This window comes from Schistocerca gregaria, chromosome 1 (genome assembly GCF_023897955.1).
Source record: "Schistocerca gregaria isolate iqSchGreg1 chromosome 1, iqSchGreg1.2, whole genome shotgun sequence".
NCBI classification, from domain to species: Eukaryota; Metazoa; Arthropoda; class Insecta; order Orthoptera; family Acrididae; genus Schistocerca; species Schistocerca gregaria.
In genome coordinates this window covers 684985008-685009850 of record NC_064920.1, presented here as the reverse complement: position 1 = coordinate 685009850, position 24843 = coordinate 684985008, and the positions used below count along the sequence as shown (strand labels likewise).

At 38.1% G+C, this 24843-nt stretch overlaps 1 protein-coding gene across 3 annotated transcripts in view; it reads left to right on the top strand.

Moving 5' to 3' along the window:
• Positions 1-24843, top strand: part of LOC126364371 (protein tramtrack, beta isoform-like) — a 434570-nt gene that overhangs the window by 312624 nt on the left and 97103 nt on the right. The window contains exons 5-6 of one of the 3 annotated variants that reach the window (XM_050008054.1): positions 681-948; positions 22978-24182. The exons of 1 other annotated variant lie outside the window; for it this stretch is intronic. In XM_050008054.1, the coding sequence (XP_049864011.1) occupies positions 681-948; positions 22978-22999 (290 nt within the window). In that variant the 3' untranslated portion in view covers positions 23000-24182. Of the gene's footprint in view, positions 1-680; positions 949-22977; positions 24183-24843 lie in introns of those variants that run through there. One more of the 3 variants, XM_050008052.1, reaches the window with a different exon arrangement.

Genomic DNA, 24843 nt, shown 5'->3' with positions numbered 1-24843 from the left:
TAACGATTTGATTTAATAATTTAAAAATTGCACATATTCTTCTCTTTTCTCTTCTACAGGGCAATATTGTGTTTCCAGAGTTCAAAGACTCACTTATCAAATTTGTCAACATTGCACTGAGGTAGCCATAATGCCACAAATAAGACTTTTTGTTTACCTTTATTTTGCTGAGACAAAAACTGAGATCTGTATTTAGTTTGACATACATATATTCTTGCACTCATTGTTAAGCTTGTGTAGTGCATCTTCTTCCCATCAGTTCTGTACCTTTTGTGCTTCCCTTTGTGATGCACAATCACTTAATCCCACTGTCCTTAAGAAAAAAAATTACTTTAACATTCAGCTGTAATTTTTGCTTAATGTAGTGTTTTCATCATATCCTTTGCAATCTATAAAGTCATTAGGACATACCCCTTTAGATTACCCATTAATGAAACAGAATAGTAAAAGCTGTTGCTTGCATACTCATGTACATACTCATGTAAATGAAAAAAATTTCTTCATAAAATCTGGTAGCTGGTGGGCCAATAGTAATGGCTTTCACAAAATCTCATGTAAGAAAAGAAAATCAGGTATCGGCACTTCAGTTATAGAATTGTAATTTTGCCAGAGAATATGAGTGTTGTCCTTTGTTCTCACCATAAGCAACTGGTATCATTTCGTTGCTTTCTACATTTCAGGAAATTATCCAGAAGACTTGGAAAACTCAAGTTGTAATAAAAGAGGAACCACTAATTCCATCTTCAGGACATTACCTGGGGATGGTTATAATAGCACATCTCTTCACCAGTGTCAGTTATGTGGTAAAATTGTTTCTAACAAGTGGCACCATTATCATTACCACAACCCAAAATACTTCAAATGTTTGTTGTGTAAAACGGTTCACAACCGGAGAGATCACCTAAAAACACACATGAAAGTAAAGCACAACGTGACCCATGGAGAAAGGTTAGCAGTACCCTGATTTGCACTTTGTCTTCATCATTGATTACTTTTTGTTTCTACTGGGTGAAATTACATTGCCTGTTTGATAGTTAATGACGAAATTTGTAATGTAATATTTGCAATTAGAAGTCTTAATGAAAGCCATGTTTTTAGGTAATATGATATGTTTAATACACAACAGTTATTGATTAACTGACTTGTTAAGTAAAGATTAACGCAATAGTGTTATCATGCATAATAAATTATTTAGAAAATATGTACTACAAGGCATAACATTTCCATTGCATGCCTCTCACTTTGAAATAATTTCGATATCTGCTATGTACTATTTGTGGACAGAGAACTTGAACAGCACAAAAAATTATGTCTCTATTGATCACCTTCTTCAAAATGTCAGCAAATGACAGAAAGAAAGGCAATGCTCCAAATATGAACAAAAATGTCAGTAATAATCTCAGTAAAAGTAAAGATGCTTTTTAGGTAAAGGAAAAAGTCCTCAGAGTTACTGTCCTTGCACTTTTTTCTGGAGTCCTAAAAGATGGAGGAATGGAGAGGACAAGCTTATCCTGCATGTATGTGGTTGCAGGGTGAGGATGCGTAATGGGAAAGTTCATTCTGGTATCATCATCCAGGGCAATCAGAAGCTAAATAAGATATTCCCTACTTCTCAGTAATTATTAACTCAAATGGATCTATGAGATAAATCAATTTCAAATGTAATAATATCTGTATCTGACTAGAACAGATAATTGCTGTGCTGGAAATCACTCATAACTGAGGGAGTCTCTCAACTACCAACTTTAAAGTTATAGTCTAACCTTTGAACGGCATGGCAAATGGTCTATTACATAAATTAAACTTAAATTTTATATTAACATTTTGCAATATGACACAGGTCAGAGAAATTTGTGCTGATATTGAGACTTATCTTCAGTTTTTGTTCCTGTCCACCATTCATGACTGGAAGAGGAAAGGGGGTAAACCTGATGGGCATCAGAAGTACTGTCTGACAGACATAGAACTTTGGGCTTTTGCAGAAGAGATATTACACTTGGAGCTCAAGAAAAAAAATCTGTTGTTTGGTGTGAATATAAAATGTCACTGGTTGTAAAAAAATATTAATCCTAATACTGAATCGAAGTTTCTCTAGTAATGTTCTTTCCACAAAAAATGATGGTCAATGGTAGTTGTTTTCTTAGTGTGCCTGTATGACATGCTGCTGAAAGTCACATAGAGCTTCGAATAAATAATCCGAAAGCCTTAATCCCTTGAGGCTCCACAACACTGCACCTAAACTCTGCTTGAACAATATAAAGCTCGACATAGATTCTGCAGAAAGGCAATGGCTATTTGGAGACAACAAGTGTATGTAGCTTGTCCCTTATTTGGATAATTATTGATACTAAAGACAATAAAATGAATCTTGAAAATAATGACTATGGTGGGGAACATATCTTAGTTTGGAAAGCTAGACCACAAGCAGGTTCATGTTGGTAATCAGTCCATTTGGAATCCAACTGTCCAAGCAGTAGTCTGTTCTGTGTTGAATATGACAGAATGGCATGTTCAGTGAAAAAGTCACCTTAAACCACTTTGTATTTACACGTTCTACACTTAATAATGTAGTAGTACTTCAGAAAACTTCAAATAAATCTGAAATTAAACATGGTGGGAGGCCAACAATAATGGCCTAGCTGGGGGAAAAAAAAACCACACCACCTCCGTAACTGTCCTTTTTTTTTTTCTTATTATGACAAACAAGAATTTTTCAATTCAAAGAACACCACAGAGCACCAAGGAACTTGGTCTCTTGCAGCTCTTTGTCACTCATTCACTTATAATATAGTCAGAATTGCTCCATAACTGTTGTGGTGTCTAAGACAGCATAATTATGTCTAATCTTAAATGTTCTTCTTCAATTCATAACATGAATTGTCCTTTTTTATAAGAATTATGTAACTTGATTACAAAATTAGGCATGTATTTTTACTGGCATGACAAATGGTCTATTACATAAATTAGACTTAAATTTCATATTAACATATTAATTTGTGCTTATTTAGAGACTTAGCTGTAGTTTTCATTCATGTCCGCCATTCATGATTGGAAGAGCAAAGGGGGTAAAGCTGATACACATCAGAAGTACTGTCTGACACACACTGAAATGTGGCATTTGCAATAGAGATGTAAAGTGGGATTTGCAGTAGAGATATAGATGTACATGTAAATACAGATGAAAGTGAATGATGTATTCAGAAATCATAAATTCTTATAAGTTCCACGCCATGTCTGTTAGAAAATCCACCCTGCTTAGTTTTCTTGCAGTTCTGCTGTAAACAGATTTCCTTCATCTTATACCATACTGCAGTAGCATGAGGACAATATAATTATTTTAGCTTCATGTATCTGTGCTGGAATTTATGCAAAAGTAAGTGATCTTATACTGTGCAGTAGTGAAAATGACAGCTGGAGGGCAAGTAAAAAAAAATCAAGTGCACTCATTCATTCATTGATTCACTCACTTGTCCTGTTCAGTAAATCTCAACTTGAAGAAGAACCTTTGCAGGTGAGGAATGAGTCCCCCAGTAAATGGCGGAAGCAACCACTGCAGACTACCTTTATAAAGTGTGAAAAGAACTACAAAATTATGACTAGTACTTACCTACTCACACTCGTAATAAAATTACAGCAATTACTTCTTCATTACCTTAAGTTTTTATATTAGAGGAAAATGGTAATTTTGAAAAAAAAAATGAAATAAAAAAGACTTCTTATATAATACTCAGCTGCTGTTGTTATCTAATATTTCAACAAATAATTTATGTAATTTTATAGAGACAAATATCAGCTGCCTATATAACAGGCAAACCTATGTGTAGCATTTGCAGACTTAGAGAAAGCTTTTGACAATGTTGACTGGAATACTCTATTTCAAATTCTGAAGGTGGTAGAGATAAAATACAAGTCGTACAGAAACCAGATGGCAGCTATTAGAGTCGAGGGACATGAAAGGAAAGCAGTGGTTGGGAAGCTAATGAGACGGGGTTGTAGCCTATCTCTGATGTTATTCAATCTGTATATTGAGCAAGCAGTAAAGGAAATAAAAATAAAAATTTGGGGTAAGAATTAATCCCCAGTGAAAAATTAAACACTTTGAGTTTTGCTGACGACATTGTAATTCTGTCAGAGACAGCAAAGTATCTTGAACAGCAGCTGAAAGGTATAGACAGTGTCTTGAAAGGAGGATATAAGATGAACATCAACAAAAGCAAAACAAGGATACTATGATGTAGTCGAATTAAATCAGGTGATGCTGAGGGAATTAGATTCGTAAGTGAGACACTTAAAGTAGTAAATGAGTTTTGCTATTTGGGGATCAAAATAACTGATGACTGTTGATGTAGGGAGAATATAAAATGTAGACTGACTATGGAAAGGAAAGCGTTTCTGAAGAAGAGAAATTTGTTAACATCAAGTATAGATTTATGTCAGGAAGTACTTTCTAAAAGGTATTTGCATGGAGTGAGTCATGTTTGGAAGTGAAATATGGGTGATAACTAATTTAGACAAGAAGAGAATAGACACTTTTGAAATGTGGTGCTCTGCAGAAAAAGGTGAAGATTAGATGGGCATATCATGTAACTAATGAGAAGGTACTGAATAGAACTGGGGCGAAGAGGAATCGGTGGCACAATTTGACTAGAAGAAAGGATTGGTTGGTAGGACATGTTCTGAGGCATCAAGGGATCACCAATTTAGTATTGGGGGGAAGTGTACAGGGTAAAAATTGGAGAGAGAGACCAAGAGATGAATATACTAAGTAGATTCAGAGGGATGTGGATTGCAGCAGTTATTCGGAGATGAAGAGGCTTGCACAGGATTGAGTAGCATGTGGCCAATCTCTGGACTGAAGACCACAACAACAACATATACCAGTAAAATCAGGACCTGTTTAATATGAACACTAGTGTTAAGCAGAGCTTATTTCTGTGATCTCTCACTTCTTGGAATATTTGGGATTTCCAGTTTCCTGCCTGATCTCTTTGAGCAACATGTTATACTGTAGGACTTTGCACCAGAATATAAATCCTGATTATCAACTGTTGGTATGGATGCATAGTCTACATGTAAATTATTTTTCCTTCTTCATCCTTGTCTGGAATCTGCTAATTACTGTGAAGTGCATGGAAGAGGGTATGTTGTGTTGTATTAGTTATTAGGGCTTTTATCCATTCCATTCAAGGATAGTATGCAGGAAAAATGATTGTTTAAATGCCTCCATGTATTCTGTAATTAATCTAATCTTTTAGTCACGATCCCTGCAGCAGTGATGTTTACGGGGTTGTAGTATGTTCCTGGAGCCATCATTTAAAGGTTGACCTTGAAACTTTGTAAGTAGGATTTATTGGGATAGTTTGTGTTTACCTGGAGGATTCTTCCAGTTCAGTTTCTTCAGCATCTCTGTGAAACTTTCCCATGAATCATACGTGTGACCATTTGTGGTGCCCTTCTCTGTATACATTCAATATCCCCTATTAGTCCTATTTTGTACAGCTCCCAACCCTTGAGCAATATTCCAGGATGGGTTGCATGTGTGTTTTGTAAGCAATTTCTTTCACAGGCTGATTGTTTTTACCCAGTATTTTAACAATAAATGGAAGTCTATTGCCTACTTTACCCATGACTAAGCCTACCAGGTGTAGAAGTATGAAACCAGAATTTCCCTATAGATGGTGCTAACCGTCAGTGTAGGGCCTGTGAGACCACGTCTGCAGTGCCACCTGTAACAGCTGATGATGAATGTCAACATGCAGTAACACAAGTTCCATACATTGGTATGTGTTTCAAACCCATAAACATGTTGAGTTTTGTGCCTGTGAACTATGATTTGCAGACAGCATTTGGTTTTTGTTATCATTTGAAGAAAACTGCTGCAGAATTGCATCAAATGCTTGTCGAAGCTTTCAGTGAACATGCTCTTGGGAAAATGCAGTGACTTGAGTATTTCAACAAATTCGAAGGTGGTGATTTTGGTGTGAGAAACGACGAGTGCGGGAAACCACCAAAAAAGTTTGAAGACAACAAATTGCAGGCTTTATTGGATGAAGATGGTACTCACACTCAACAGGAACTCACAGTACAATTGAATGTGATGCAGAAAGCCATTTCTCTTTGGTTGAAAGCTATGGGTAAGGTGCAGAAAGTGGTAAAATGGATTCTGCATGAAGTGAATGAAAGACAGCAAGCAAATCGAAAGACCACTTGTGAAATGCTGCTCACTAGATATAACAGAAAGTCATTTCTCCATCGAATAGTGACACTTGATGAAAAATGGATATATTTTGAGAATCCTAAGCATAGTAAATCTTGGTTGAATCCAGGACAACCATCAACATTCACTGCTAGATCAAATCACTTTGGAAAGATGACAAAACTCTGTGTTTGGTAAGTCTGTGTTTGGTGGGATCAGAAGTATGTCATCTATTATGAGCTGCTTAAAACTGGTGAAACAGATGATTTAAATTGAGCATTATTTGAAGAATGACTGGAATATGAAAAAGGCAATACAAAGTCATATTGCTCCATGATAACGCCCCATCACACACAAGAAAACAGGTCAGGAAAACAATTTGGGTGTTGAGTTGGAAAACACTAGGGCATGCAGCTTAATCTGTAGACTTGGCTCCATCCGATTATCATCTATTTGCAATGCTGGGACATGCTCTCACTGAAAAACTCTTCAATTTATATGAAAATGTACAAAAATGGCTTGCTGACTGGTTCGCATCTAAAGAAGAACAGTTTCTTTGGCATGGCATTCATAGCCTGCTGGAGAGGTGGGAGTAATGTATAAATAGCAATGGAGATTATTTTGAATAAAATATGGTTTATCAGTTTCAGACAACAGACGTCTAATTATTGCAATCAAATTCTGGTTTCATACTTCTGCACCTGGTATGTGCTCATATTATTTCATATTCCTACAAAGTAACACACCTAGGTATTATAATAAATTAACTGATTCCACATGTGACTCTAACCAATTCCAACTGCCTCATTGATGTTATTGTCATAGGGTAATATGTTTTTTGTTTTGGGGAGTGCACAATTTTACATTTCAATATTATGAAAAGGGTAGTTTCTGCACATCATATAGTGGAGATGCTGAGTCACAAATAGGACAACAAATTTATTGTCAGAAAGTGAGCTTTCATCCAACAAGGCCTTTGTCAAAAATAGGCAACTGCCAGAGACTGTGGTCATATGTGTGTAAGTTGCATTTACATGTGTGTGTGTGTGTGTGTGTGTGTGTGTGTGTGTGTGTGTGTGTGTTGTCGAATTTTGACAAAGGTCTTGTTAGCTGAAAACTCACTTTCCGACAGTGTTTTTGTTGTGCCTATCAACAAATCAGCATCTCCACTATATGGTGAGTAGCAACTATCCTTTTTATAATATTGTTTCATTCCATCCTGGATTTTTCATTGTTCAGCTTTACATTTCTAAACATTTAAATCAAATTTCCAATCTTTGCATCTCTTTGAAATCTTATCAAGAATGGGATGAATATTTATATAGCTTCATTCAGACATTACTTCATTATAGACAGCTGCATACTCTGCAAAAAATCTGAGGTAACCATTAATATTGTCCATAAGGTTATGAGCAGTCGACAACAAATGGATACCGAGGATCTTGGATGGTAGATTTGTGCGTTAGTTCTATTTCCCTTCTTGTAACTGTGTGACCTGTGCTTCCTTCAAATACTGGGAATGGTTTTTTGTTTGAAGAATTGATGACTGATTATGTTAACACAGGGGCTAACTCAGTCCCAAGTTCAGTAAATCCGTTATAGAACCTGACAGGGGTTCCATCAGGCCCTAGAGCTTTGTCCAGTTTTAATGATTTCAGCTGTATCTCAATGCCACTGGCACTACCACTGATTTCACTCATCTGTTCAGTGGTACAAGGGTTAAATTGGGGCAGTTCTCTTGTTTTTTTCTTTTGCAAGTTGTATTTGAAACTTGAGTTAAACATTTATGCATTTGCTTTGCAACCCTCAGTTTCAGTTCCTGTCTCATCCATGAGTGACTAGATGCTAACTTTGGTGCTACTGACAGCCTTTACATATGACCAGAATTCCTGTGGTTTATTTTGATATGGTAGTAATTGAAGGCTTCACACACTTCACTCTTGACAGCCAAATGCATTTCATTTAGCATCTCTCTGTCTATGTACTTATAGCACTTTGCTTTGTTTTACGCCCAACATGCAGTAGTCTCTGTTTATTTATAAGTGTTTTTACAGTGTTATAGTTGAAAATTGTATAGATAGTCTTAAATTTATGTTGTAGCATGTGAATTGTATGTGACTTACTAAAGATATCTGGCTGGATGTAAGGGATTATGTGAAGACCTTAACCTTGTGAGATGAAACAAATGCATAAATAAATTCATTCTTGCTATTAACTGTAAATGTATTGGAAAGTAAAGTAAACATCCCTAGATGCTCAAAGAGGTTTTTCCAAGCTGTTCTTTATGATCTTCACACAAAATGCTTATAAGCTAAAACAACATGATCACTGCCCACTGTGAGATTCAGTGCCACCTGTTGGTGTTCCAGACACATGATGCAGTAGGAAAGTATATGAGGAGCAGAGACGTATGAAGAATCTTTCTTGGGATAATACAGGCAGCAGATTGGAAAACTCACTGACTTTAACAAAGGGTAAATTGTTATGGTCTGGCACCTGGGAACAAGCATGTTGTAAACAGTGAAACTGGTCAGCTGCTGCTGTCATGGCCACCTATGGAAATTGATTGAAGGACAGTGAAACCATGAGCAGGCTACAAGGTGTTGGACATACATGCCTCATCAAAGAACATGGATGTCATTAGCTTGTCCACTGTATAAAGCAGGATGGGTAGTGATTTTTGGAAGATAAGATGATGAAGTACAATACTGGCACAGGCTTAAGTGTTTGAGTGCCAACCATTCATTGTACGCTGCTGAACATGTGGCTTTACATTAGACGACCACTATGTCTTCCTGCAGTAACCCAACAACATCAGCAATTATGATGGTACTGAGCACATGAACCTCAAGATTTGACTGTAGATCAATGGAAATATGTTGCATGTCAGATGACTCAGATTTCTTGTTACACCAGCTTGGTTGTCATGTCCAGATACATAAACAGCTGCTCAAAATATGCAATATGCCACAGAGGCAGACATGTGGTGGCAGTACTGATTATGGGGGCAGTTGCCTGTGCTCTCACAGGGGCCTGTTGTAGTAACAGAAGGCATCAAGACAGTTGTGGACTATGTGAACATTACTGTAGACCATCTACATCCCTATATACTTGATGACTTGATGTAACAATATGAGAGAAGCACAGTTGCTACTCACCATATAGCGGAGATGCTGAGTTGCAATAGGCACAATAAAAAGATTCACACAATCATAGCATTTGGCCATTAAGGCCTTTGTCAGCAGTAGACACACATACACACATGCACACACACACTCATGCAAGCACAACTTGCACACACGTCTGCAGTCTCAGAGAGCTGAAACTACACTGCGAGCAGCAGCACCAGTGCATGATGAGAGTGGCGACTGGGTGGGGATAAGGAGGAGGCTGGGGTAGGGAGGGGGAGCAATAGTATGGTGGGAGTGACAGACAGTGAAGTGTTGCAGTTTAGACAGAGGGTAGGAGAGAAGGCGCAGAGGGGGGAGGGGGTAAGTAGAGGAAAGGAGAGAAATAAAAACAAAAATAAATTAAAAGACTGGGTGTGGTGGTGAAAGACGGCTGTGTAGTGCTGGAATGGGAACAGGGAGGGGGCTCGATGGGTGAGGACAGTGACTAACAAAGGTTGAGACCAGGAGGGTTACAGGAACATAGGATGTATTGCAGGGAAAGTTCCCACACATTCAATTCAGAAAAGCTGGTGTTGGTGGGAAGGATCCATATGGCACAGGCTGTGAAGCAGTCATTGAGATGAGGGGTATCATGTTTGGCAGTGTGTTCAGCTACAGGGTGGTCCACTTGCTTTTTGACCAGTTTGTCAGTGGACATTCATGCGGACAGACAGCTTGTTGGTTGTCATGCCTACATAGAATGCAGCACAGTGGTTGCAGCTCAGCTTGTAAATCACTTGACTGGTTTCACAGGTAGCCCTGCCTTTGATGGGATAGGTGATGTTAGTGACTGGACTGGAGGAGGTGGTGGTAGGAGGATGTATGGGACAGGTCTTGCATCTAGGTCTGTTACAGGTGTATGAGCCATGAGGTAAGGGATTGGGAGCAGGAGTTGTGTAAGGATGGATGAGTATATTGTGTAGGTTCGGTGGACAGTAGAATACCACGGTAGGAGGGGTGGGAAGGATAGTGGGTGGGACATTTCTCATTTCAGGGCACCATGAGAGGTATTTTTTTGCATTTTTGCACCACCATGGATCCTTGCTCCTTCCATCTGCGTCAATACAGAAAAGTTTCCTTATCCTTAGCCAGATCCCAGTCCCACATACTGTTCCTGTGTTGTTGCTTGGCTCATGAAATCCCTGCTAATGGCCTTACCATCAAATTACCCATCTCTGGTGCCACCCCTCCTTCCACAATGACCTCCACCTGTTCAGATTCTGCCAATCCTTAGCCCTCACCAACAAAGTCCTGCAAAACCATATCAACCAAGCCCAATCCTTCTTGCAGTACCTTCTCTCCACCCACAAAATTCTCCTGCTATGTAATTCCAAATTCCTGGAACCCATAACACACATTGAAACTCTTACCCTGCAGGAACTTGAGCAACATGCACAACGCCACCTCAAAAAGCTCTCCATCCTGCTAACTTCCTACTCCCGCCTCGGAGTACTGTCCATCTTTTCTCCTGATCCCTACAGTGGAAAAACTTTTTTGCCACCAACCCAACCAATCAGACTTAACCAAAGATCAATATTGAACCTTGCCTAACTCAGTTCACTTCTCCATCCAACCGTGATCCACCCATACTGCCTTCAAACCACCCCCTGTTAACTTTTCAGGATTTCTTATCTTTGAACCTTGCCTCACCATCATTCCCGAAATCCCTCAACATGCATACTAACCTTACATCCACAGAAATAACTGCAGTCCACCATCTAAAAACTGATCCCAATCTTATAATCCTACCTTTAGACAAAGGCTCCACCACATGTAGTTTTGAACCTCAAGGATTACGTGGCAGAAGGACACCGTCAGCTGTCAGATACTTCCACTTACAAACCATTTCACAGTGATCCCATTCCAGCAATCCAGCAGGATCTGCAGCCACTACTCAAATCCTTAGGCCTATCTTCCTATATAAAAGATACCACCATTTCCTCGACTGACTCTCCACAGTTCCTTTCCCTTTACCACACGGTGCCCTGCTCATCACAATTGATGCCACCTCCCTGTGCACTAACATTCCTAATGCCCATGGCCTTATTGGTATTGAACACTACCTTTCCAGACACCCTATGGATTCCAAACCAACAACCTACTTCCTAGTCTCCATGACCAACTATATCCTCACCCATAATTACTTCTCCTTTGAAGGAATTACCTACAAACAAATCCACAGTAAGGCTATGGGAACCTGCATGGCACCATCCAAGCTAACCTATTCATGGGCCATGTAGAGGAATTCTTCCTAAAAACCCAGAATCCTAAGCCCCCTCACCTGGTTCAGATTCATTGATTACATCTTTGCTCTCTGGATTGAAGGTGAGGACACCTTATTCACATTCCTCCAGAACCTCAACAACTTCTCCCCCATTTGCTTCAGCTGGTCCTTCTCGACCCAACAAGCCATCTTCCTAGATGTAGACCTCCACCTCAAAGATGGCTACATCAGTACCTCCGTCCATATCAAACCTACTAATCACCAGCCGTACCTCCACTTCAACAGCTGCCACCTGTTTCATACCAAGAAGTCTCTTCCATACAGCCTAGCCACCCATGGTCATTGCATCTGCAGTGACGAGCAGTCCCTCTCTAAATATACCGAGGGTCTCACTGAAGCCTTCACTGACCGTAATTATCCTCCCATCCTTGTACAAAAACAAATCTCCGTTGCCTTATCTTTTCAGTCTCCCACCACCTCCTGAAGTCCCACAGTTCGGCCACAGATGAGCATTCCCCTCGTAACTCAGTACCATTCGGGACTGGAACAACAACTGAATTACATTCTCCGCCAGGGTTTCGATTACCTCTCATTGTGCCCTGAAATGAGAAATGTCCTACCCACTATCTCTCCCACCCCTCCTACCATGGTATTCCGCCGTCCACCGGACATACACAATATACTCGTCCATCCTTACACAACCCCTGCTCCCAATATCTTACCTCATGGCTCATACCCCTGTAACAGACCTAGATGCAAGACCTGTCCCATACATCCTCCTACCACTACCTACTTCAGTCTGGTCACTATCATCACCTGTCCCATCAAAGGCAAGGCTACCTGTGAAACCAGTCAAGTGATTTACAGGCTAAGTTGCAACTACCGTGCTGCATTCTATGTAGCCATGACAACCAACAAGCTGCCTGTCTGCATGAATGACCACCGAAAAACTGGCCAAGAAACAAGTGGACAACACTGTAGCTGAACACGGTGCCAAAGATGATACCCCTCATCTCAATGACTGCTTCACAGCCTGTGGCTTAAGGATCCTTCCCATCAACACCAGCTTTTCTGAATTGCTAATGTGGCAACTGTCCCTGCAATACATCCTATGTTCCCGTAACCCTCCTGGCCTCAACCTTCATTAGTCACTGTCCTCACCCATCCAACCCCCTCCCTGCTCCCATTCCAGCACTACACAGCCATCATTTCACCACCACACCGTCTTTTAATTTATTTTTATTTTTATTTCTCTCCTTTCCGCTACTCACCTCCTCCCTCCTCCGCACCTTCTCTCCTACCCTTCGTCTAAACTGCAACACTGCACTGTCCGTCACTCCCACCATACTATCCCTCCCCCTCCGCGCCCAAGCCTCCTCCTTATCCCCACCCAGTCGCATCTCCCATCATACACTGGTACTGCTGCTCGCAGTGTAGTTTCAGCTCTCTGAGACTGCAGACGTGTGTGCAAGTTGTGCTTGCATGAGTGTGTGTGTGCATGTGTGTATGTGTGTCTACTGCTGACAAAGGCCTTAATGGCCGAAAGCTATGATTGTGTGAATCTTTTTATTGTGTTTATCGTGACTTAGCATCTCCACTATATGGTGAGTAGCAACTTTACTTCTCTGATATTGTTACAGTCCATCCTGGATTTTCCATTGTTTGATGACTTGATGTCTTTCCTGACAGCGATGGAACCTTCCAGCAGGATAACTGTCTATGGCACAAGGCTAGAATCATTCTAGAGTGGTTTGAAGAGGATGATAGTTAACTCACGTGTATGTCTTGGCCACCAAATTCATCTTATCTGTGGAGAATCCATTAGGGATCATTGAGTAAATATTCATTGACTCATTGATTAAAAAAGTAACTCAAAGGAGATGGTACCAAGTCAACACCAGACTTTAATACTTTGGTGGCAAAAACATCATAACCAAAAAGTTATTACTTGTCAATGACCCAATGATTTTTGGAATCTCTGTAACAGTTCATATCAACAAATTATGTCTGCTGTGAAGTTCAGGCACTTATATCTTTGTTAATTATTTTCTAATGCAGTGCATGTCTTTGACTACTAAAACTCAGGTAGGTCGTCCCCCCACCCCCTCGAGTAAACCTCAAATGCAGCAGTATTCGAACTCTATTGGAACTAGCAGTGACACCTCCTTCCGCAGATGTACACTCACACACATTATAACCTTACACACACACACACACACACACACACACACACACACACACACACACACACACACACACACACACACACACACACACACATATACACATATTCAGGGTGCAGGTCATCCTTCATTGATACAGCTACCTTATTCATTCCATAAATCTATAAAAGGGTGCACATCCTGCTTGTAAGTATATACTTCTCTTCCCTTCCTTTTACTAATTTATTTTGAGATAACTTACTCCTACACCATTGAGAACCAATACCTGATTGGCAACTTTCCATACCTATTTACGGAATTCCATTGGTTTGTGAAAAATGACACCAACTGTGTGATATGGACATTAATGGTCTCATTTGGATCTAATCTGGATGTTAGCACTTAATCTAAATGTATTAGTTTCCACCCTTTCTTCCTCTTCTCAACATTATATCACTAATATCTGCACATTATAATGCTGGGTCTGTGTGGTTTTGCAGTAACATCTATTTTCATGTCACTCAAATAAAAAAGCACTAAAATAAGTATCAGCAAGAGTAGAGCAATCTATATGTTATAACTGTATTGTTTGTGTTTATTTTATGATTGTATGAGTTATTTGTACTCATAACTGGCTAGGAAACCCGGTTAGAGGGTAGCATTCTTGCAGCTATATAAGTAAATCTTATTCACATTGTTGGTGTAATGTAAGTCATGTGTATGTGTGGCGCAGGAAATATTTCCATTCACACTTCAAAGTACAACCAGTGGAACAGAACACTTGACAATATATTTTGCAGCAAATAATTTCCTCAGCATATTTATGTATGACCCCTTCATATGATAAAAGCAACTACCTGTTGCCAAAACAATCCTTATGTTGCAAGCATTTATGAACAGATAAAATAGCACTATCCAATAAGTATGACGCTGTCAACATAATGTAAGCATATTTGACTGCAAAAACACTCAGTCCACTGATAGATATGACTCTGCCAATATAAAATGAACATACAGGGCTCCAAAACACTCAATACTCTGGTAATTATGACTCTCTTGGAACATAAGCATGTGTGGGAAGTTGTGCAAAGAGTATGTCTACTAGTATGCCAAAATAGAACCTGCCACCTTTGGATGGGGAGGGACAGTGTGGTCTTCAGGGCACAGGAATACAGACTTGAGTTGTGAGGACCCCAAAGTTTCCAAACCCTGTACAGAATTTTAGTGTAGGTTCTTTTGTGGATGTGAACTATTGTTTCCTGAACAGCGTGTGGCACTTTTTAAAGTGTGTACCACAGTCTTACTGCACTTATGACACAACACACCACACAAAATACTACACCAAAATCTAATATTAACAGTTGCTTTTTAAAAAAGTGGCAGTTTAAAGTTGCCCTTTTTTTTCTACTCAGAAGTTGTGAACAGTGCCTCTGAGAGAAAACATTTTCCCAGTTGTAACTAAAGCTTATCCTAGTACCTTATAGTTCTAGCATAATAACAATAGTAGAAGAAACTATAGGAGAAAGAATAGTAAAAGTTGAAGAATTACTATACATAAATTAAAATATGAAGTTCTATAATGACCAACTACAGTGTTGTAAGCATTGCTCTACATAGTTCAAACAGACTGAGAACCCACTGAGATTAATGACATGTAATTATAATCAGTGCATGACTGTGGGTTTGACAAGAGTATTCTGACACACAATTTTGTAAACCATCTACCTAAGTTTGCTTAGTATATTTATGAGGCTGTCAATGTTCCACTTCAGACCTCCCTTTTTATTTCTTTCTGATTTTCCACAAATATTTAAAATCACTATTTGATGTGTAAGGGGTGACCAAAAAGTTCTCATTTGAGGTTGTTGCTGTAGCATATATGCAACTTAGCATGAATCTGAAGTAGGTATGTAAACATCGATATGTAGGCAAGGGATTATTGTGGCATTATGTGTTTCCAATGTGCAAACGGTAAGTGGGGAAAAGGAAGTACGGTGACATAACCCAATCTAATCCAAACAGGGGCAACATACCGTTATTCTTTTCTTTGCTGCTGAAAGGCAGACACCAGTAGACATTCACAGGAGAATGAAGAATGTGTATGAGGCAGTATGTCTGTCAATCCAGCATTATAGAATGGTGTGCTAACTTCCATGCTGCTGCTTAAGAATAATGCATGTCCCTATTCTGCAAATTTTGTAACACAGAAATTATGCCAACTTAAGTTGGAGACACTCGAGCATCCACCCTACAATACTGATCTCTCCCCATGTGATTACCTCACCTTCAGGCCTTGAAGAATCAATAATTCCTGTCAGATGAGGATGTGCAGCAGACAAATATGGGCCTCTTCACACAGCAGAACACGGTGTTTTACCAAATGTCTGTCTTCAACCTGGTGCATTGGTGGGATGATTTTCTCCATGCTCTTGGTGATTTTCATCTACATCTACATGGATACTCTGCAAATCATATTCAAGTGCCATCAAACCACCTTTACAATTCTCTATTATTCCAATCTCATACAGCGCATGGAAAGAGTGAACACCTATATCTTTCTGTACGAGCTCTGACTTACCTTATTTTATCATGGTGATCATTTCTCCCTATGTAGGTCGGTGTCAACAAAATATTTTTGCATTTAGAGGAGAATGTTGGTGATTGGAATTTCGTGAGAAGATTCCATTGCAACGAAAAACGCTTTTCTTTTAATGATTTCCAGCCCAAATCCTGTATCATTTCTGTGACATTCTCTCCCATATTTCATGATAATACAAAATGTGCTGCCTTTTTTTTTTTTTGAACTTTTTCGATGTACTCTGTCAGTCCTACCTGGTAAGAATCCCACACTGTGCAGCAGTATTCTGAAAGAGGACAGAGAAGTGTAGTGTTGGCAGTCTCCTTAGTAGGTCTGTTACATTTTCTAAATGTCCTGCCAATAAAACAGTTAGCCTTTCCCACAACAGTTTCTATGTGTTCCTTCCAATTTAAGTTGTTCGTAATTGTAATACCTAGGTATTTAGTTGAATTTACAGCTTTTAGATTAGACTGATTTATCGAGTAACCGAAGTTTAACGAATTCCTTTTAGCACTCATGTGGATGACCTCACACTTTTTGTTATTTAGGGTCAATTGCCACTTTTTGCACCATTCAGATATCTTTTCTAAATCGTTTTACAGTTTGTTTTGATCTTATGATGCTTTTATTAGTCAATAAAGGACAGCGTCATCTGCAAACAACCAAAGACGGCTGCTCAGATTGTCTCCAAAATCATTTATATATATAAGGAACAGCAAAGTGCCTATAACACTACCTTGGGGAACACCAGAAATCACTTCTGTTTTACTCGATGACTTTCCATCAATTACTACAAATTGTGACCTCTCTGACACGAAATCACAAATCCAGTTACACAACTGAGACGATATTCCATAAACACGCAATTTCACTACGAACTGCTTGTGTGGTACAGCATCAAAAGCCTTCCAGAAATCCTGAAATACAGAATCAACCTGAAATCCCTTGTCAATAGCACTCAACACTTCATGTGAATAAAGAGCTAGTTGCGTTTCACAGATATGATGCTTTCTAAACCCATGTTGACTGTGTGTCAATAGACCGATTTCTTCGAGGTAATTCATAATGTTCAAACACAATATATGTTCTAGAATCCTGCTGCATATCGATGTTAACAATATGGGCCTGTAATTTAGCAGATTACTGCTACTACCTTTCTTGAATATTGGTGTGACCTGTGCAACTTTCCAGTCTTTGGTTACATATCCTTCGGTGAGCGAACGATTGTATATGATTAGGGGGCTACTGCACCAGCATGCTCTGAAAGGAACCTAATTGGCATACAGTCTGGACCAGAAGGCTTGATTTTATTTAGTGATTTAAGTTGCTTCACTACTCCGAGGATATTTACTTCTACGTTACTCATGTTGGCAGCTGTTCTCGATTCGAGTTCTGGAATATTTACTTCATCTTCTTTTTCGAAGGCAGTTTTGAAGGCTGTGTTTAGTAACTCTGGACATTAACAGCTAAAGATATTGAAACACTTGATGCATTTGAAAGAAGGGTACTCAAATGAATTATCGGCCCAATCTGTGAAAGAGGAAGATGGAGGAGGAGATACAAGCATGGGTTGTATACCATATACAAAGACCAAACCAACAAAAGGATAGTGAAATCATCCAGACTGAGGTGGGCAGGACATGTGGGTCACATGAATGATACAGAAGTACCAAAAAGAATATGACAAGAAAAGCCAGGAGGGCAGAGAGGGTGTGGTCGACCAAGACCCAGAGGGGAAGATGGAGTAATCGAAGATCTTAGGAAGATGGGCTATAGAAACTGGATAGTATTGGAAAAGGACCGAGAGAGATGGAAGTAAATTGTAGAAGAGGCCAAGGCTCATCATGAGCTTTAATGTCAAGAAATAAGAAGAAGAAGTGTTTAGTAACTCTGCTTTGGCAGCCCTTTTCCTGGTTGGCATACTGATTATGGACTGTGCAGTATTCAAACAGAAACTTTTCAGTCACCCCTTGTAACTTAACATTCAAACATAGATGTATAGTTAAACCTGACTGTCCTTTTTGTATGTAATCATTTCACTAAACGTTACCGAGCATGGTGGCACAGTGGTTAGCACACTGGACTAGCATTCAGGAGGACGACGGTTCAATCCCGTTTCTGGCCATCCTGACTTAGGTTTTCCGTGATTTCCCTAAATCATTTCAGGCAAATGCCAGGATGGTTCCTTTGAAAGGGCACGACCAATTTCCTTCCCAATCCTTCCCTAACTCGAGCTTGCGCTTCGTCTCTAATGACCTCGTTGTCGACGGGGCGTTAAACACTAACCACCAAACCACCACCACCACTACTAAATGTTAACACTAAGCTTATAATTAGAGTGTGACACTGAAGATGTTAAGGAAGTATTTTTAGGTATTTATAAATATAGATATATTATTTTTACAGTGAAAATGTAATGTTTTATTTAAACTATACAAATTTTAGAAATGTTAACGGAGTTTAACTGCTAATATAAAACGTTAGCAGCTTTCATATTGGCTTTACATTTCCTTAATTGGAACTTTATAGTTCAATTATATTATTAACAGTAATACACCTCTTTTTGGCTTCAATTAATAAGAATAAGGGTTCTTATATACCAATCTTCCAGGTCGAAACTGACTGCAATATTTCGCTTCTTATTCTATTAAAGGTTGATTGATTGTATCAATACTTTTTGAATGCAACCCAAATGTTATATTTAACTACAACCCTTTGTTCTGCTCATTGTAAGGCTCCTTGATTTCATTCACGATATAGTCCACCTAGTAGGACTAAAATAAAAAATATTGTTGATACTGTTCAGACTATAATGTCTGATGTTTTGAAGATAATTACAATTGGGAGAATTAGTGCAATTACTACATCAAAAATTAAAAAAGATACTGCGATTAGGAAGAATCGTAATGAGAATGGTATTCGTGCTGATCTTTTTGGATCAAATCCACATTCAAATGGTGATCTTTTTTCTCGATCATTAATTAATTTTTTTGATAATGTTGTTGCAAGGATTATACCAATTATTGGAATAATAAATGTAATGAAAACTCTTGTAGATAGAATTAGGATTGTTTTTCTTGATTTATATCAAGCTTTCTGATTGGAAGTCAAATGTACTATTTATACCAGAAAAACAATTATCTACCTCATCAATAAATAGAAATGTATAAGAATAATCATACTACGTCTACAAAGTGTCAGTACCATGCTGCTGCTTCAAATCCAAAGTGATGTCTTGGTGAGAATTGATTTATTGAGTGTCGAAGTAGACATGTTGATAAGAAGATTGTTCCAATAATTACGTGCAGACCATGGAATCCTGTTGCAACAAAGAATGTTGATCCATAAACTGCATCTGCAATGGTAAAAGGTGCTTCTCAATATTCATATGCTTGAAGTATTGTGAAATATAGTCCTAATAATACTGTGAAGAATAATCCTTGTAATGCTTGAGTATGATTAGATTCTATTAAACTATGAAGTGCTCATGTTACTGTTACTCCTGATGATAAAAGAATAGCTGTATTAAGTAATGGAATTTGTATAGGATTAAAAGGTTGAATTCCTATTGGAGGTCATAGTATTCCTAGTTCGATTGTTGGTACTAATCTTCTTCTAAAGAATGCTCAGAAAAATGAAATGAAGAATAATACTTCTGATGCAATAAATAAAATTATTCCTCATCGTAATCCAATTGATACAAATCCTGTATGTAGTCCTTGATATGTCCCTTCTTGTACTACATCTCGTCATATTGGATTATAGTTAATAAGGTAATTCCAAATCCAATTACAAATATTTAGGTATTTAAATTAACTCCAAATGCTTCTCTCTCTCTCTCTCTCTCTCTCTCTCTCTCTCTCTCTCTCTCTCTCTCTCTCTCTCTCTTATTTTTTTTATTTAAGTTCTGCATTTTAGCCATGGATAGATCAATTGGACCCAACCCACTACCATGTCATCCTCTGCCATAGGTGTAATCAGATATGGTATTGGAGTGGCATGTGGTCAGCACACTGCTCTTCCAGACATTGTCAGATTTCTTGACCTTGGAACTGCTGTTAATCAGTCAAGTTGTTCCTCAGTTGGCACCACAAGGCTAAGTGCATCCCACACCAATTTCCCCGCCAAGAAAAAATTCCTGGCAGAATCAGACCTGGGTCCCCACATGGCAGTCAGCCAAATGCTAGTACACAACTAAAATCAATTATTTCCAAACTGCAAATTTTTTTATTTCCAAACTGTTGACTAAAATCTGCCACATAAATGTTCCACCAGTTTGATTTCCGCCAGGCATTAAAATCAAATAATCTTTCCCAAATAGGGTTATCAGCTACAAAGTCTGCCAAAAGAGGTGTGTTAATTGTTACCTCTAAAGTTGACAAAGTGGACAATTAGCAGTCTTTTTGTTGTGCTTTGTTACTCAACGTTTCCACTGTATGATTTGTTTTAATACTGTATTTAAATCAATGGCATATATGTCTGATGGATCTATGATCAAATCAGACTGTGCAGATATATCAGAAAGTATCTCTCCTGCTTTATTTAAGATGGTATTTTCCAATTCAATGTTTTATTGTTATTTCTAAGTTTTCTTTATGAGAGACTGTGATCCAGGGGTAATCTCAAAAATGAAGTTACCTGTTTTTTTTTTATATATATAAATACATAGACCAGTTTATTTCTACAAGGTGAAAGAAGAGGTTCATAACTTTCTGAACAGCATGGCAGTGAGTTGGTATGACATGGGCATACAAAAACTGCCACAGCATCTACAAAAATGCATTGACAGAAAAGGTGATTATGTCAAAAAATAGCTAAATATTCAAGCTGTAAACTGATGTAAACCATTGTAGAAATAAACAGGTCTATGTAATTTTAAGAAAATAGGAGACCTTACTATTGGGATTACCCTCATATGTTGATCAAATTTCTAGTTAGTTACTTGTAATTTGACTTTTAATTCATCTCTTTGAGCCTTTAAATCTGCTTTTAAATCTACATTATCTAGTCAAGTATTCATCTCAGATGTGGCTTTAAAAATTTCCTCCTTTTTCTGAGTTGTTACTGGCATGCCACTTAAAAGATAGCAAATTTTCCACTAATCTCCTGATATTGCTGCTGCTTGCTGTGGAATAGGATCTAATGACACAGTCATAGTCCTTTGAGTTCTGGCCAACAGTCTCCCAAGTTACAGCTTGATTAAATTATTTGTCAACATTTATATTATTATTTAATTTATTTAGTTTCAGTTGACAAACTATTTCTAGTTTTAACACTTGTAATGCTTGTGATTACTTGGGCCTTCACTACTGAATCAATTGTCAGTGGCAAAAGTGACAATTTCCTGTAAGTCTCTGATTAAAAATCTTAAATCTTCTTCAATAATTCAGTTTATTTTTATTCATCAATTTAATTAACTTCCAGCAGTAATTGTTCTGGATGATTTTCCTAGGACACTGTAATGTAAATATCACTGATGTTAATAACTAATTTGTCTGCGAGCTCTGACTAGCTGATATTATGTAGTAGGTTGCACAGTTTTATTTCTTCATGACCATGTACTCTAAAAAAACTCATATTTCTTCTTCATATTTTGCAGTAGGCATTGGAAGCACAGAACTTAGCATACTCTGTAAATGTGTAAATAAATACGATACTTTTCTGTTCATTGTGATGTATGTTCTTGCACTATTATATAAATATCTTCATCATGAACAGTACTTTCTCCAGGAATGTTGCAATGATTACTTGAGTCTCAATCTCAGTGTAAATTTTATGGTAACATATGACAGCACAACAAGAGAATAATCTGTTTTTGACATATCTTTGTACATCTTTTGTTCACTGTGATGTCATCAGTATTGTCATGATGTGCTCTTTACTCAGCATTGCACCCTGCTTCTCCAAGCAACACTGAAGCATGAAACAAATGCAATGCCTGTCTGTTACTGCAACTCATGGTAATATTGCAGTAGCCATTCCACATTGAACTAGTGAGGTGTTTGTCCACATCCATTCATATACAGAATAGCCACTGGCTGTAGGCACTTAGTGCTACTTGTGTAAAATCATAGTGGGTAGACTAGACAGGAGGGGGGGGGAGACAGAATGGGGCGCATTGCTTATAAACTTATAAATGCATGAACATGCTGTGATTATGCTGTCAACACCAGCAAAAAACAATACTCTCATTTCATAATCAAATTTTTCAAAATTTTAGAGGTTTTAGATCTACAAGCTGATACCTTGTGAAGAGTGACAGTTTTCCAATTCTGCCCCAATAAAAGAAACCCTGTATGTTGTTTGTATTGTGTAACTAACATGTCTTTCATGTAGTTTTGATGCTTTCTTCCCTCTTGGTAGTAACATTCAGGTTTTTCTTTCATCCTAGTATTATATCTGTAGTATGAAGTGTAAATAGCTCCTATCAGTTTCCGAATAACATAGAGACACTAATTTTCATGTTATTATTATTATTATTATGTGTAATTTCTTATCTTTAATTTGTACCTATATGATTATAAAACAGATATTGTAATTTGGTAATTTCTATGCTGCTTCATGGATTGTAGTTATACAAACTGGATGCATTTTCATGGAAGAGAAATACATTTTGACCTGTCTGAAATAGTGTTTCCTCATTGCAGGAATAAGGGCTTGGAACTATAGGAATTTGTTTGAGCAAGTGGCAGGCAGTATCACTCACACGTGTAAATTGTGTGGTAAAGCTGTGTCACATCTGTGGAATCACTATCATGTTCACTTTCCTGGCCAATATCGTTGTGCACACTGCCCCAGTGTGTTTTCACGGAGTGACTCGCTTCGCTACCACTACCGGACAAAGCACCTGACATTCCCTGCGCACTTTACAAGTGTCTAGTTATCATCTCTGAACAATAAATATTTCCTGTTTTTGAGTGTCTGCAGGGAACCGATGTAAAAATCTTTGTCATATATATATATGTTTTGTGTGGAGTCACTGTGTTATCTTGTTCCTTTAAATGTAATCAGTTCATGACCTGGAGGCTAATGTGTAGCCACCATTATGACTTTTTATAAATTACAGAATATCATTTGTACAAATATCAGATGTTTTTAAAGAAAAAAGTTTTGTTATATAAGCCAAAATAGTTCACAAAGTACCAAAAGCATTATAGCATTATCTAATTTTTATTTGCTGGCCTAGCTTAAAAATTTATGTTTATTTAATGATGACACTTTACTAAAATTATCTTTGTTGCTGTTTATATCACTATTAGAATTGCCTTTTGTAAATATTTGTTACATAAAAAAAGAAACATTTGCTTTACTTTCAGTTACATTTAATTAATCAGTGTTCATTTCTGGGTCTCCAGTGTTGCAGTAATTCGATTAGAATAAGATCATCAGTTTATGAGTCTAGCACTAATTGAAGTACCTAATGAGAGTACCTTAACATAGTTTGTTAAGTGAGTCACCTACTGCATAAATTATTCAACACAAGCAGAGTTAGAGTAGCGGCCATTTCTGTGCCAGCTGGTACTATCAATAATAATGTATCTGCACTACAGTTGTATCTTATTCTGAACTGTCTTTTAAAGTGCTTAATTTCTATGTGTTTTTCACACCTTAAAGCAAAAGAAGGAAAAGCAACAGTCTTATGATGGAGATCCAGTTGTGCATCCATATCCTAATTCTATAAATGAGCTCCTCATCCAGGCTGTGAAGGCCCAAGGGTCATCAACCAGCTGGCATGTCATGTGGTAAGGAGGGCATGTGGTCAGTAAATCGCTCTCCTGACTGCTTTGCGGACTTTCCAGACTATGGAGTCACTACTGTTCAGTCAAGTAACTCCTCAATTGGCATCACGAGGGTGAGTGCACCCCGTACCAGTCCTTTCACAAAGGAAAAATCCTTGGCAGTACTGGGGATCGAACCTGGGATCTCTGCATGGCAGTCTGCTAAGCTGACCACTCAGCTACAGAGGCAGACATCCTAATTCTCTACCTCTCATTAATTAGTATCCCGTCACATATAATACAAGAGGAAAGTTACTTTTCTTATTACAAAATCACCCAGTCGTGTATAGTGCAGAAGAAAAGTTACTTTCCTCCTCACACCTCTGAAATCTTTTTGAAGTACACTTTATTTTCATGTAGCTCTCTCCAGTTCTGAGCATTAACAGAATACTGGCAACAGATGGTAGCACTTTTTACTGTAAAACTGTTACTCTTGTTTTACAATATAGTAAATCAATAATGATACTGCACATTTGTTCAGGAGTGCTAGGGTGTTTTCATATTGCAGTCTCTCTGTTTTATTGTTATTGACATTCCTAATCATGTTTTGTGCCCATTAACATAATTTATTCTGTCAGATAACAACACTTTATTCTTTCTAGACATTCATTTTCATATGTCAGAGAGCATGCATTTTGCATTCATTTAACTGTACCGTCCTTACATTATACACCTCCTCCTTTACCTTCCTAAAGTAACAATATGCTGGGAAGATAGTGTTGTTTCTTTCCCTAG